The 15,430-nt window shown below is 41.9% G+C and overlaps 1 protein-coding gene across 1 annotated transcript in view; it reads right to left on the bottom strand.

Moving 5' to 3' along the window:
• The window catches only part of LOC308138853 (signal-induced proliferation-associated 1-like protein 2), an 88,226-nt gene that overhangs the window by 22,511 nt on the left and 50,285 nt on the right, over positions 1–15,430 (bottom strand). Inside the window, exons 9-12 of the mRNA XM_080508128.1 lie at positions 10,939–11,213; positions 4,745–4,999; positions 1,534–1,680; positions 122–225 (exon numbers count right to left, since the gene is read on the bottom strand). Coding sequence (XP_080364254.1) covers positions 122–225; positions 1,534–1,680; positions 4,745–4,999; positions 10,939–11,213 — 781 coding nt within the window. The remainder of the gene's footprint in view (positions 1–121; positions 226–1,533; positions 1,681–4,744; positions 5,000–10,938; positions 11,214–15,430) is intronic.

Below are 15,430 nucleotides of genomic sequence, written 5' to 3'. Positions count from 1 at the left end.
AATTCATAGTAATTGCCTCATGGGATGCAAAGAATGTGGAGCTGACAGTAGTCTATGAACAAGTTGCCCTTATCTGTACAAGGCAATATAAACTCATGAGTCATGAGAAGATCAGACTCACCAGCAGACCTGGTCCTCTCCAGCGTGGGCTCTCTCTCCCTGTGGATCTCTCCATCTCCTCCCTGCATGTCCCCCACCCGCTCATGGAGAATAGGGGAGGGACACCTGGAGGATGAAAAGCGGAGCAAAAAGGGCCTGTCAATGATTGTCTGTCTATAGAACTTGGTCTGTGTCCCAGTCAGTGAAAAGGCTTCAATAGATTCTCCACAGATGTACAGCAATTAGCTCAAGATCATTAAAGGTCAAATCACTTGAGCTTATAATGGAATAAAGGAGCTGCCAGCCAACGCTGACAAGAGGCCTCCTTTTATTTGGTCCGGCACGCCATGCACTCTTTGCTCTCGAAAAAGGAGACAGAGCAGCAAATTGTTTTCAATGCAGGTCTTAATTAAGCCTTAAAGAGCGGGATAAAGGTTTGCAGCAGATGAGCAGAAGCCACAGTGGTGCGCGATCTTTAACAAAGGCTAACTGAAGATCCGACACCGTGTCTGCTGAACTGCAGCGATGCAGCTCCAACGGGGCTCGGCGCTCCTTCAAGAGTTCACTGCACTTTTGAGGCTTCTGACAGAAAGGCAGGGGTGGGAAGCTAAGCCTCTTGTCACGGCCTGTAACCACTTACAGACAGGACGTCGGGTTTCTAAAGCATTCTGCTCATGTATGAGATGCATGTTACTCCTGCACTGTCTGCAGGCTATGCAAACACCTGAAACTACAATGAAGACCAGTATCCTACAATGGGTTGTAAAGATTAAAAAAAAAGATAAAAATGGGGGGAAGAAATCCAAATCTGTGTCATCAACCTCATCTGATCATTCTTTAACAAAATGTTCTTTCCAGAATGGCAGCTTGTTTCAGTCAGCTTCATTCAGATTCATGATATAATAACTTCCTTTTATAGTTAAGTGCACATCTATTTATAATTCTTATGAACATGACTATAAAGGCATGCAACAAAAAGAAATACTGTAACCAACTTGGGATTTGTAACAGCTATAAAATATAAGTGCCCATTTAGGCACTTTTTGTTCTTCTGAAACAATTCTGGAAACCAAAGCTCTGCAATGAATGAATGAATGGAAACTAAACATGTTTTAAAAAATCACATATACGAAATGCATCATTCACCATCTTCCACTTTTTATGCTTTGGATGTAGTTATAGCAAGATCACTTGCTGCACAGAAAATAAAACACACACAAAAAATAAAACGTGACGCTGGGGCAAAAAGGGCTCTGATGATTTGGTCACATCACGCCGAAAAATTGCTGTCATTTCATAAAATTGCAACTTCTCAGAAATAGTGCCGGGACTGATTTTTTGCTGCCTTCATTACTGCAAAACCACACAATCCTGGAGGAACTACTCAGAGGCTATTTGAAAAAAACAAAAGGTAACAGTGCTGTGGACACGTACCCATCGTATCCAGGCTGCTGGGACCAGGTGCCGCTGCCGCAGGGCCCGGGATCGCTGGAGGAGGACTGGTTACTGGGAGAGCTGCGGTAGTGCTGGTCTCCCTTGTTACATGAGCTGACCTGGGGATTCTCCATATCCTGCATCATCCTGCAGAAATAAAGCACCACAATTTACAGTATTGCTCAGCACAATGCCACCAATGAACCGATTAAAAGCGTAAATGGCTAGTATGTCTTCAGGGTGACTTTAAAATGTGATGCTATTACTGGCTGTTGGGATTCATGTGGAAAAATCCCCCGTAAATTGGAAGTCTGTAACTGCTGCACGTGTAACATTATTTTCCGATGTCGATTACTTTATTCTTTGTTAATTTGTCCTGGTATATATGTACATTTGAAAAATACTCAATACTTTCTATTTAATCATGTTATGTTTTTTTTGTGTAAAAAGTGACATACCTTGTGTGTATCACATCTTCAATTGCTTGTTTTCTTTATCTGATAGTTAATAAGTAGACCCTTTCAGTTGACAGTGAATTGAAGCACAGTATCTTTACATTTTTGAAGCTTATTAAATATATTCATGTTCAGAGTTTTGGAAAAGATACATCTATTTGTAGATGGCTGTTACAAATTATTCATGGACCCTGCATAAAAAAACAAAACAAACAATATTCGTCTTGGTATTTCAAAGACCGAAACTCCCACAACTTGAAAAACGTTTCCCACCCCTGCCATTAATGACATGATCATTGGGTGTCGTGATGCATGTGAGCAGCATGGACCACAACCTCAATGGAAACTGTCAGTGAGTGAGAAAGTGTCTTGTTCAGCAAAGACAAACGACTGAAAAAAAGAGATTATTTATGGTAATAAGATGCAGTCAGTTATCCAGATGGTGAAGTCTTGTGTGTGTGTCGAGGTTCAAGGAGCTCCAATATGTGAGAGGAAGCTTGAGATTTCTGCTCTTGAAATTGTTTTTGCACATGTGGCTTTTAAATAAACTCTGTAGATTTACCTAATTTGACCATCATCTTAGCTCAGACTCTCCAAAATCTCTTCCCTGCCCTGACTTTATATCTTGAGAAACGAGATTTCTTTGCTTACTTTTGTCTGGCCAGGAAAAACTGGTGGACGACAGTCTGGAGTGAAAAATAAACACTTCATGCAAGTGACGTCTGCTGCCTGGAGGCTTTTCCTTTGTCCAGCACACCAGAGTAGGTTTAGATGACCGGTAGGAAATAAGACTGCAATAACACAGGCAGTATGGCTTTCACATTAAGTCCTTCGCCCTGTCTGGTTGGATAATTCATACATTGCATATCTGCTTAGTCTTTTTTGCTTACATGTTTGTTTCGCTAATGAATTCGGATTGAATCTAAGTTGATTTCCCAGCTGATAAAAGTATTGATTATTCGACGTTTAATTCCAAGTACAATAAGTCACATGCAAAAGCATGCAGAGATTGTGACAATGTGCGGACAAATCAAATATAAATAATCTCATACAGGGTGGCAAGTTCAGAACTTAAAGCAGGAACTTTCACTGAGGAGGCGAGAAATTTTGCGTCTGTCACCGGCTTTCTTTTTCTTGATCTCTAAGGGAAACTAAGTTGTCAGTAACTCAATCGTAGCACACATCCTCAAACGTACTGGCCACATCCCTACACTTCCTCCTTGGCTGAAGGATAAGTCTCCTCAGCAGAGTGCAGCCACTTTAATGTGAAACAGCAGCAGATGCTTTTCTTCTTCTCTCAACATATAAAGTTCTGAGGACATACCAAAAGCACTTTTTCTCAGCTCCAACTGCATGTTGTAGGTAGAGAGATTAGGGGGTCCGTCTCATTTGACTTCATGAAAAGTATCACATTCATGGTTTGAAATGTGGATTCAGCTACATGTGTGGATGAGATGGAGCCTTAGGTGCTTTATGTACCCTGTAAACCTCCATATTAAAAAAAAAAAAAGGGAAGATGAAGTACTTCATGACAACACCTGTCAGGCTCTTGTTAATTTGAATTTATAGTGGATATTTGAAGACACCATTAATACTACTACAATCTTTAGAGATTTAAGTGTATTTTTCCCCCCCGTTCTTTTCATGGTTCAGGTTCTTTACTCTCACACTGTTTAAGTGTCACAGCAAATTCAATGTGTGGAAATAAATGATCTAATTACCTATTTTTGTAAATTAGTCGAGCTACTCAAACAAATGACCAAATAATTTATGCTGATTTATTCCTGTAGGATGTGTGAGTGTATAATACTCTCCTTCTGTCTCCCTCTCTGCCTCTTAAATCTATGATTCCTTCATCCCCGTCCTCCTCTCTTGCTCCCTCTGGGGTGCTACATATCGTGGTCGAGGGAAGAGCTCTCTCTTTGTTTCTCCAGTAATTGGATGAGATGAGCCGAGCTGTGTCAGTGTCCCTATCACCTCCTCCTCGGCAAAGCCCAGGAAGAGAGAGAGGGGGGAGCGGCATTAGGAGGAGGACAGAGTAAGGAGGGTTCCTACTGCCAGGGACTCTGATTAGGCAGAGAGGGCAGCCATTATCCCAGTGTAGTCAGTACAGGCTATGCCACAGGAGGTGGGGGGGGGGGGGTAGTTGGTGTGGCACACTGGAAAGGTTATCATGACTGTAGGGGTTTCATTAGAATGAACAAATCACTGCTTTACATGGCTCAATGGAGATGTCCAAAAGAGACACAGCCCGGGACAGGAACAAAGTCTGAGAGTGGCTTTATCATCTGAAGTGAGATGAAAGCCAAGCCGTGAATTCATTTCACTAAAATGCTCCATTTATGTGCATGCAAATATCTGAGCACAAAAACAGCTCTCACAGTGTTACTGTCGCTCTTTTTTGTTCAATGACAAAGGCAGAGTTCAAAGGTTTCATCTCACAGGATTAGATTTTTTTTCATCAAAAGTCTTACACCAGGACCCAAAAAAATAGAAAAATTTAAAAAAAAATTAAAAAAAAGAAGCTCAAAAACCTTTTTAACCCAAAAGAAATAAGTGTTGAACTTAATTTTGTACCAAGAAGAGTGATCTAGTTTTATTTTATTGAGATTTTCAAATGGTCACAGCATTACATTGATCTGCCCTTTAATAAAGCGGTGTTAACACATTGTTGCCTTTTGACCTCGACTGGCACACGGCAGCCTGGCCATTTTTAATCAAGAAACAGGAACAGTGGAAAGGGTGAGACAGCTTACCTGGACCCATCTGGCAGCTTCCGATCAAAGGAGGTGCTTCTGGGAATAGCTGCCTGGTGTTGCTGGAGGATCTGCTGGCACTGCAGGCGATCCGGGCCCTGAGTGGGCGATCCGCGCGATAAGGGAGTGCCGGCAGCTGTGGGCACTCGATGCCATGTGGTGTTTCTCCTGAAGGGTGTCTTGTACTCACAGGGTGTGCCTTCGCTGTCCACCTTGTACTCCACCATTGGTATGCGGTAGAGCTCAGAGCAGCCCCTGATAGGAGACAATAAGGAAGGAAATAAAGGATAAACGGTTATATCTGGGAGTAGTTCCTAAAACCACGTGTCATCTGCTATTATGTGCCCAATGTTTTTGTGAAAAGTATCCATAATTACACCATGCAACACAGTCGATTAATCTTAGACCGGGGCATTCTCCTTTAATGGGATTATTACACAACGTACTTCAGAATAACATAAAGGCTAATTTATGAAAAAATAACAGGGAGAAGTTTAATTGCTTGAATTACATTCATTACTTTCTATGATTACACTGTTGCCTAAGAAATCCACAAAGCGCTATAGTGCAGTCATTAGTCATGTAACAGTCTGTCATTTTAGTGACTCCAGAAACAAAGGAGGAACAACTTAACAACAATTTTGTGTTGTTTTTCCACAAGATGTTTACTCTCGTGACCTTTGCTGAAATTAGAGACAGGTGAAGCTTTCACATTTTGAATTGCCATGACAACACAAAAACACATAAATGGGGTCAGAGATACTCAGCCTGTGGCAGACATCCAAATATAGTGTTCCCATTAGCATGTACACACTGCCAACAATAAGCACATACACAGGGACACACACGTTGGCATGTGCAGAGTGAGGGCTTATCAGCACAGCGGAGATACTCGGGAATAGTGGAAAACACTTTAAGGATTTTAATCCAGACGAAAATCTCAACTGGCCTCTGAGCCAGATGCGAGTTTTCCCTAAGTCACGCCAGACAGGAGGCTTTTTATCCACCATCTCCATCCCATTACTGCGAACAACACAGAAGATGCCCGGGTGGACAACGGCCGTGATGTCATTTTATGTAACATTAATCTTTAGGGCCGAGCACAGGCCTGGGGAGTATATTTCAATGGATGGGGGAGGGGGGTGATTATTATTGGTTGGTGGGTCAGGGTTAAACAGCCAGCGCACTCTGCTAGCTCTCCAAAAGCATCTCAACCGTGACCCTAATGATTACACTGCCCTCCCCCTCCAAAGTCCATTTTTCCGGGATCCACTGGAGAGTGGAGGGTTCTGTATACTTTGCTGTGGTCATACATGTATACACACAGCAAGGCTTGCGGAGGTTGTGCTGGCTGATTGTAAAAGCTGCGGTTGAAGAGGGCAAGTAATCCCTCTCTGAGAGACCCTTTCATCTAACTGGGCCATGGGAGGCTGGGTTGTTTACAGCTGGCCTCCCAGTAAAGCTGTGGGTGTCAGAAGAAGCAACGAGAAGATCATTCTTTGCTTCCCCGTGCTCCTCCTCCATCACTTCTCTCACATCTGGTCAATGTCAACACAAAGCTGGCCTCATTCATGAGGACGAGCTACATCCTTCACGTCTTAAAGTTTACATTATTTAATAATAACACCAGTTACTGCATGTATGTTGCATGCATCACTGGTTCCTGACATGTGGGACAGTGAGAGTAATGAGTGGGATTACAGCAACGGGGGACTGGAGCTGTCCATAAGTGAAAGATTCAGTCCTGTCAAGTGTCGATGCAGCAGGGGCACAAAAACCAAGAGGCTAGCAATGTAAAAGATAGATGCGTTATCCCATCACTTTCATTATGAAGTCTCCTGTCTCTCAATCACTTTTTGTTCAGGATGCAAACAAGGGTGTTAAATCCTCCAGGCTGCTGGTCAATTGTCTTTAAATGGGGCTGCTAAGTCACTCATTACCTTGATTAACTGTGTGTGTGTGTGTGTGTGTGTGTGTGTGTGTGTGTGTGTGTGTGTGTGTGTGTGTGTGTGTGTGTGTGTGTGTGTGTGGGTGTGGGTGTGGGTGTGTGTGTGTGTGTGTGTGTGTGTGTGTGTGTGTGTGTGTGTGCGTGTGTGTGGCTATGCTAGGTTGCCACACATCATTACTCACTGGATGGGCTAAGCCCAGCGAACAGCTTGTCAACACCAAAGGTCTCAGCCATCTCTTGCTGTGGTTTTGGACCAAATGGCCAAGAAGTGACAAGGTGAATATCTCTTATGAACTTAATATTGTCCGTCAGCACCGCTTACACGAGAGAGCGCTGGGAAACTCCATCATAAAGACCTGCTGTATGTGGAATGTGCTTTTTGTTTGTGATTGGAGGGACTCGGACTCACTGTATATAAATCTTGAAGAAAAAGCAGGAAGCGAGTGTTTGGGCAAGAGTTAAACCTGAGCTGCAGGCGAGTGGTGAAGGAGAGGCTGTCAGACAAACCCAGGCAGTCATGAGGAGACAAAGGCGTGAGAGCTTGGTGAGAAATAATGCTGTCTGTTTCCTCTTGATTCCACCAGGAACTGCTTCCAGCTTAAAGCGAGAGGCTATACAGTATATTATGCTACACATAAGTGTAAAGTAAAGACAAATCACTACAACTGAACGGGTGACCAAAAAAGGCAGCACTAGTTTATTTATGGGAGGAAATTATTTTAAAACAAAATAGCCACAACCTAGAGAGCCACCACTTATACAACTAACCCACAGTTTATACAAAAAAAAGGGAGTTTTGAGAGTTGAGCAAAGTTAGCCGGTTTATTGGAGGTGAACATCCGCTCCTTTCGCCATCAGCTCTTAAAGAATCACAATAGATCAGTGTGACAACAGGACCTTAGACCTCAGTCAGAGACCTGTCAGTCCAATGACAGGCCCAGCCGGTGAGAGACATGCTAATCCATTCCCACAGTCAGAGTCTCTGTCACAGCCAAGAGTCACAAAGGTTATGACCTCCACAAGCTCATTGCAGGCCACTGTCAAAGGGTTCATTAAAGGAGGTGAGCTGAGAATTGAATGGAGTTGCAAAAAATAAAAAAAGAGGGTTTCCAATCATTTCTTTGCAAACTCATCTAAAGAAAAGGATAAAAAAAAACAGCTCCAGTGAAGAATGAGAGAGGATTAAGCAGGGCAATTTGTGATGTACGTTGTCCAGGTTTTGGTTTAGAGCCGTTCCCTTTTTGATGGTGTTGGCATGGGATGTGAGAAATCCGGCTTTACTGCTGCCCAGATGAAAATCCCCAATGACAAGTCCGATGACACTTCAAAGGAAAGGTCACAAGTGGCCATCTGAATGTCCAAGGCAATAATCTTTATCAGCAGGGTTCTGGTGAAGGTTGGACCCACTTAAAATTCAGGCTACATATGCTTTTAAACATCAACTCTGTGATCCAAACATAAAATTAACAATATGGTACAAAAACCCCAAAAACAAAACAAAGCACAAAAGGCATGTAGTCCACAGGCACATTCCCTGAAAAAACTCCTTTCTGATTTTGTTTCTGTGTCTTGTTCTAATCATTCGTATGTGTCCATGCCACACTGATCCTTTTGTTTATTCTTACATCTCTGATGACTACATACCAAAACATACAATCATTGCCATGTTCTGTACATCACATCACATTCCTGTTTCAAGGAGGTAATCTTTTTCATGTTTTCCTCGTTAGTTTGATCCAAGGCTAACATGTTGAACTTGTTTAAAGCTTTTAGGAGTGATGATGGGAAAGCCTCTGGTATTGCACCGAGTTAAAACCACATCCTGCCCCCTGGGTAAATAAATACAGTTCAAGGTTCGGCTAATATCAGAGTTGCATCTCCTATGGCTTCAAACTGAGCAAGAAAAATGTCCAAACAGCTTGAGGAGGTTCATTATAAGACAATGCACTACAGTGGTATATATTTTATTTTTACTTGACATAATCGTAACAACAGGATGACAACATCAGTTCTCACTGAATGTGGAGGAATCACTAAATTAAGAAGTCTAAACAATATTGTGCCAATTTGAAGGGAGTACAGAATAAGCACACGCCTCCCAGTCCCTGCATGTGCTTATGAAAACATTTTTCCCTGTCATGGGGGCAGTGTGGAGCATACATTGTCTGCAGGTCATGAGACTCTTGTCCATTGTTGCTCGGCTCACCCCCATCTCTCTGGCCACAGGGGACTGACTGGGGCCATCAAGGCCCCCGTTGAATTCCTTTCCTTTGACATAATAGTGGAGAGCGTGGAGTGCGTATTGTTGACTGCAACACTTTACTGACTTGCAGCGGCGAAGAGAGTTGAGGGCACTTGAGATTCTTCACCTGACCTCTCACCTCTTGATTTGTTGGAGCCATGGGAGAGAAGTTCACAGGACCCCAGATGAAGTCTTACTATTCTCATGAGACAGTCATGAGAGCACGTATTTTGGTGAAACAGACATATCGCCCCTTAAAGACTCAAAAATACTGAGTAGTTTGGTTTTCTCCAGTGAAACCTACTTATCTACCAGATGCATCTGTTAGTAAATGAAATATATGGGTCAAGCTCTTTCCATCCTGCATGACACTACTTAATAAGAATACACTACATGTTATAATTCTCATGATGGGTTCCAACATGCATTTACTAAAGCAGTGACTTATTGGCTTTCCAGAGTCTCTTCTGAGACATCATGGCTGTCAGTCAATGTAAGCCAGAGGTCTTACACGAGCAAAGACATGATGTCAAAAGCCTCATCTACCAAATCCTCCATCCTGTAACAACAGCTCCAGGGAGATGGACACAATTTTGTCCAAATCAGTTCTGGAAGGCGTTTGTTTTGCCTACTTTCTGTTTCTCTGAACTGTGATAATGATTGTATCATCATATATCATCACCAATTGTGGTAAGAGGATTAGGAGTCGGTTCTGCCAGAGAGGCTGCTGTGTTGGATTCACAGATGAGGCACGTTAGCCGACCATCTGGGGGAGCAAATATGTTACTCCTCTGCTGCCAGACCAAAACACAAAGTTGAAGCACAGTGAAACACAAGCTTACGATGCAGTGTTTGTATATAAGATTCAACAGCTGTGCTTATGCGTGCTGTACGTTCATTCAGAAAATCTAGTAATGGTGTGATTGGCATAATGTACCAAAAAAAGCATATTAGACTAAACTTTCTATCATGGAAAAATCACTTAGCCATCAGGAATGTATAATTTATTGATAATTTTGCTTATGAATGGGCACAAATACACATTATTCAACATGATTGATTACTTTTTTTATCATTCGTTAACTTTTGATTGTAATTTATGTCAAAAACATAATGGGGGATGCTTTCCATGAATTCAGTATCTTTAAGTATTTTGCAGCCTGTAAAGCCATTGTACTGTGGCTATTTGCGACAAAGTGGAAACAACATTTGCTGGTACACAAATCTGTCAGCCTGAAGCCGAGGCAAAACAAAGATGTCGCCATGTCAATGAGTGTGAAAGGAAGACGGATATGATTTCACAGGACTGCCCATCTCGCACAGACAAAACAAGCAGATGTGCTTTGAGAACCAACATTTTACAGAGACCTTCATCTCCACCTTTCACAAAAGATTGTTTGAAATGTGCTGCTCTCTATTCATTATGGGAGCAACGGGCTCTCCCCGTGGGTGTGTGTCCTTAAAAAAAAAGGCAAACGCTCCCATTTTAATTATTGAGAACAACCATGTACGAGGCCTGGAAAAAAAAAAAAAAAAAAAAGCAATCTGAAAACGTGAGCTGTCAAACAATGGCAGTGAAAATCGAGCCATTAATCAAAGGGCTCCTCTCATTATCATTAGTGAGAAACGCTGACTGTCCGTGTCTGTGACTCTGCAGCCCTGCTGGAGCTTTCACTCACAACAAAGAGAGGCTCCTCTCCAGAGAAATCAGTGGAGAACAACATAAACCCTGTTGGAACACAAGCTGTATGTAAGCATTTCTTCATGCTAATCATGCCAAATGTGAGAGGAAATGTCAAGTTAATTTAGCCCAGCTGCATGGAAAATTGTCAAGACAAAACGTCTCTTTGGTTATGACTTTTTTGCATTTTTAAAGACACATGCTTCGGTCACATTAACCACGGCACAAGACAATTGAAGTCTGTTTGTGTTGTCAGCCGTTTTTGTCCGAGGGTGGTGTTAGAAGAGTTTTCAGAGAAAAACAAAGGACAAGTAAGCATTTACCTTCGGGGTGTGCCGTCTTCATGAGGCTGGATGATGACTACTTTGACGGTGATGGATGTGCGCAGCAGGTCGATCATCTGTTCATGTGTGAGAGTGGCTACAGCCACCTTGCAGATCTCCACCAGCCGGCTGCCCTGCCTCAGCCCCGCTTTCCACGCAAAGCCGAAGGGCTCCACGTCAGCCACGATACCCTCAAAGTTGACGTGGAAGCCGAGCTGGCCAAGGCTGTTCCGACGTAAAGTCATCTCCGATGTCTCGCAGCCTCTGGTGGTGATCTGGAAGCAGAATCACAATGGATTGGTTAATTAAGAAAGCAGATCAGCCGTGTCCCAATGTCACAATCCAAAGACAGAATTAATGGTGGTTTCCCAAAGTTAAAGTGTGTCAAAATGTGATTTCAGAAACACATGGGAGAGAGGAATGACTTAACATTTCTTAATAAGCCAATGGGTATTCCATACAAGGCAAATTTTATCACAGCATCTGAAGCGGACAAATAAGTCCTGTCCTTAGGCAGCAGAGCTCAAGGATATTTGTTTGGCCAGTTCAAAAAAAAAATCTTTCAAAATTGAAACTAATAAGAGGATACATCACAGAGCTAAATGAGCTGCCCACATGTACAAAAACACACACTGCACTCAAATATAAACCTGTCTCCGTGGGCAGAAACAACAGTAGCTCTGTGGTTGCTGCATAAGGAACTAATTGAGTCATGAGAAATAGACGTCTTTGGAGAGCTGAGTTTATTAGCTGGAGGTAATCACTTTGGATCCTGGCATTTGTACACAAATATGTAATTTGCATCCATCTGCAGCTAATAAACATATTTATTCCAATCCAGTATAAAAAACATGGTTCAGCTCAGGCTTTTCAAACACTTCTGCTCAGCAAGAAGACAGACAGAGACCTGACTCTCCACTTTTGGATTATTGATGGGCAGTTTCTACCCGTCAAGTTGTGTGTTTCAATCAAACTTCAGGTTGTTTCTTGTCCAATCTTGAGTCATGTGCTTGCATACAAATGAAGCTGCTCACTTGGCTCAGTTGTGGCTTGGAATAAACCTTCAATGCAATTCGGGTTCAAGTGAAGTTCAAGTGACCATTTTGCTTCAGCGGCAGTATTCCAGTAAAGGACGCACCACTGCCTGATTAAGTAGACGAGAAGAAAACATGAAACTGCAGCCAATTTGTGTGCATCTTAATGACCTGAAGCGACCAAGCTCATGCAGTTTCTCCACTAACTTCGCATAGTAGGGCTACATAAGTTCCTCTGTTTCTTCTGCCAACAACTGGAATAACACTCAAACTGCATCCAATGAGCTTTAATCACACATCAGATTAGTTTTGGTTCAGCTGTGGGTGACCACCTCCATTTGCTTCAGAGTGGCAGCTGGCTGCAGCGACACATTAACACAGACTATGGACTGTCAACACTCCACCAGATTCTCACACCAGCAGAAATCTGCGAGGGTGGAACCCAAGACAGCCCTGGTGCACCATCGTGTAATAACAGAGTGGTTTTAATAAGAGGCAGACTTTATTGTTCTGGGGAAGTACTCCTCCAGTTATTATCTCCATCTCCATCTGCAATAAAATAAACACTCAAATTCTATTCTCGTTTCAGAGGAAAACTTTACAGAGACAATAATGAAACAATCATTCTGCATAAAACATCAAGGGCAAAAGTAATTGGAAATCTTGTGTCCAAATGTTCTCGGGGTAAGGTCTGAAGGTAAATGGCATGTGTATGAGGAATACATTGGTCATGGTGTTCAGGACCGTAAATCAAATGGCCCTTAGTCAGAAATCCATTAGGCCTAAATAATAACTTTCTAAATGCTTTTATTAAGGCCATTTATTCAGTACAACCACAGAATTAACATGTACAGTTTTTCCTCCAAATGGTTAAAATCCACAATGGATCAATCTAACAGGGCAATCATTACCTCATAGACAGGATCCGTGGGGTGTTAAGTTATTCTGATAAAAAAATAGTGACACGAAGCCTGCTGGTGGGAACACGTTTGTCCTGCTGACTGAAGTGTTTCCACGCAGAACCAAATAATAGGCTCAAATAATCTGGTGACATACAACTCCCGACACAGCTCAAAGGAAACCAACATCATCAAGCTCAAAGCGGGTTGTGGAGCAGTGTTGCTGGCGCTGTTCCGCTGAGAGAGGTCTGACAGTCAGACACAGCTTTGCTGCTGATGGCACCGTCTGTGCAACAGACATGGAAAAACCCGTTTTTTCCTCAGGACTTTAGAAAACAGAAGCCCAGATTAGGTAATGTAGGTATACTGATTTCCTTTGGCCTGTGACTCTAATGGGAACCATTACCTGAATCTAAAGACAGGGGCTGTTCATGAAATAGAAAAAAAACATTCCCAATGTTTTTTCTCATCAGAGCTGCCAAGACTTCCTCCTGAGAATAGCTGTGGGCCTTTGTTCTGATATCTGATACCAAAAATATTACAGGGAAGCCAAATGCTGGAAGACAGACCCACTCATATCACAATCAGATACAGAATTAAGTTCCTTAAAAAAAGACACATGAGCTTTGCAGACAGTGTCTTATTTTGGTTTTCTTTCACATTTGGAAATTAAATTTAGACCTCAGGGGTCCTAGATGGGTAACCATTGTAATAGATAGAGTTAACTAGGTAGAGTGTTTAATTGGCATGTGTAGCATTAGAAAGACTTTCATGACTGCAACAACTCATAAACCTTGTATAGTGTCAGTATCAGTGTCCTATAACCCTAATCTGAATTAATCATACAAAAGATAAATGGATTGAAAAATACAATAATATTGACATTAGCAGCTTGGATTGTATAACGTAAAGCAAGGTATAAGATACTCTTCAAAAGCATTCTTATCATCACTTCTACTTCCTTTCCACCTTATGTGGCTCATCTATACAGTGCCGGTTTCTTTTATTCCGAGCCTTTCTGAGGCACTCCAGAACATAAAGAAACCCTACACAATGCAAAATGGAGGTGCTTGTTGGAGCTTTGTTCAGTGAACATAACAAAAAGCATATATGGCACCTGGATAAAAAGGACTTGTCTCGTAAGAGGCAGGCGTGTGGCTCAGCAGCACCCTGGAGGGCAGGATGTTCGTTATCACAAAGCTTTTAGCCGTGCTCTCACACTGGGCAAATACGTATGCTATAGCTGCTCACTCTGGCTTGCATTACATCCCAAGTCCTGCAGCCTATAAATCCTCCCAATGAAACATGATTCAAGCCAACCTCCGGGACATTTAGGAAAACACAGACACCTTAGGGAGAAAGTCTGCACGGTCAGCTCAAACCCATACGAGCCCCCTGCTGCCGTGCCGTCATCGTTGGTGTGAGCAAGGCTGAAAGAAAATATTTTCAATATTTACTCTGAGCTTCGCCTGTGAAATTCTGCTCACAAATTGCGCGGACAAGTGGACAGTAAATGCGAGGACAGATTAGCAAAGTGAATAAGCAAGTGATGTCCTTTGGCTAATCACAAATGCTAATATATCCTGCTCTGTCCTTTCTCGTGATGAGAAGAGACGACGCTAAATGACATCTGTGTCCTTTAAAGATTAACTATGGTAAATACGTCATCAGGTTCTGGGGATTTTGAGGTGGTTGGGATTTGCTGAAATATATTAGCCGTTCTGAGCGCAACTAAAAAGATGATAATGAAAATATCTATGCCTGCTGTAATCCTAAGCATTAGCACATTCTTGTGTAGTAGGAAATGAAGTACAGTTTTTCTTAAGGATGTCATGACTGTTGATGAGGCAGCCAAACAAAGACAATGTGGTTTAAATGTAGAAGAACCTGCCGTTCAAGTTACAATTAACTGAAACTGTATTGTGCGTTTACAAAACTCCCTTTATAAGGATGTTGTCTTTTTGTCTGTGTAAATATATTTTATTCAATCATGCATTTAGCTGAGATGTAGCCATTTCTGACCAGATAAATGTGCACTTTCAGAATGTAATTCATTCCATTTATTCTTTCCATAACATAAAATATAACATAGGAGGTAGTGTGTTGTTTTTCAACATTGTGATTTGCACTGAAGCCGCTGCACCTCTTTTACAGTTTTTTTTTTATGTTGTTAGAAGAATCAAACCAAAGCCCAGAGTTTACTGGGGTTTTTATTTTTTTTAGATCTAGCCCTTTAAGACTCATTTCTCTTCAGTAATGTGATGTGTCTCATGAATGGGTCCATGTTCACGCACGTTTTCAGCCCATTGTTGATTTTAACACAGCACACTAAATGCATCTAATCTCAGAAACCAGTTTGGCAAACAATCTGTTCATTCTTGTTTCATTTGATTGATAGATGACCGTTTATATGTTCTCAGAATACATTTCATTAAAATGAGACATTTTATGTTGTGTGAATATATGCAAATATAAATGCCATTATATATATATATATATATATATATATATACACACACACACACACACACACACACACACACACACACATATATACAC

This window comes from Blennius ocellaris, assembly GCF_963422515.1.
Source record: "Blennius ocellaris genome assembly, chromosome: 13".
Taxonomy (NCBI): Eukaryota; Metazoa; Chordata; class Actinopteri; order Blenniiformes; family Blenniidae; genus Blennius; species Blennius ocellaris.
This window is presented reverse-complemented; position numbering and strand designations above follow the sequence as displayed.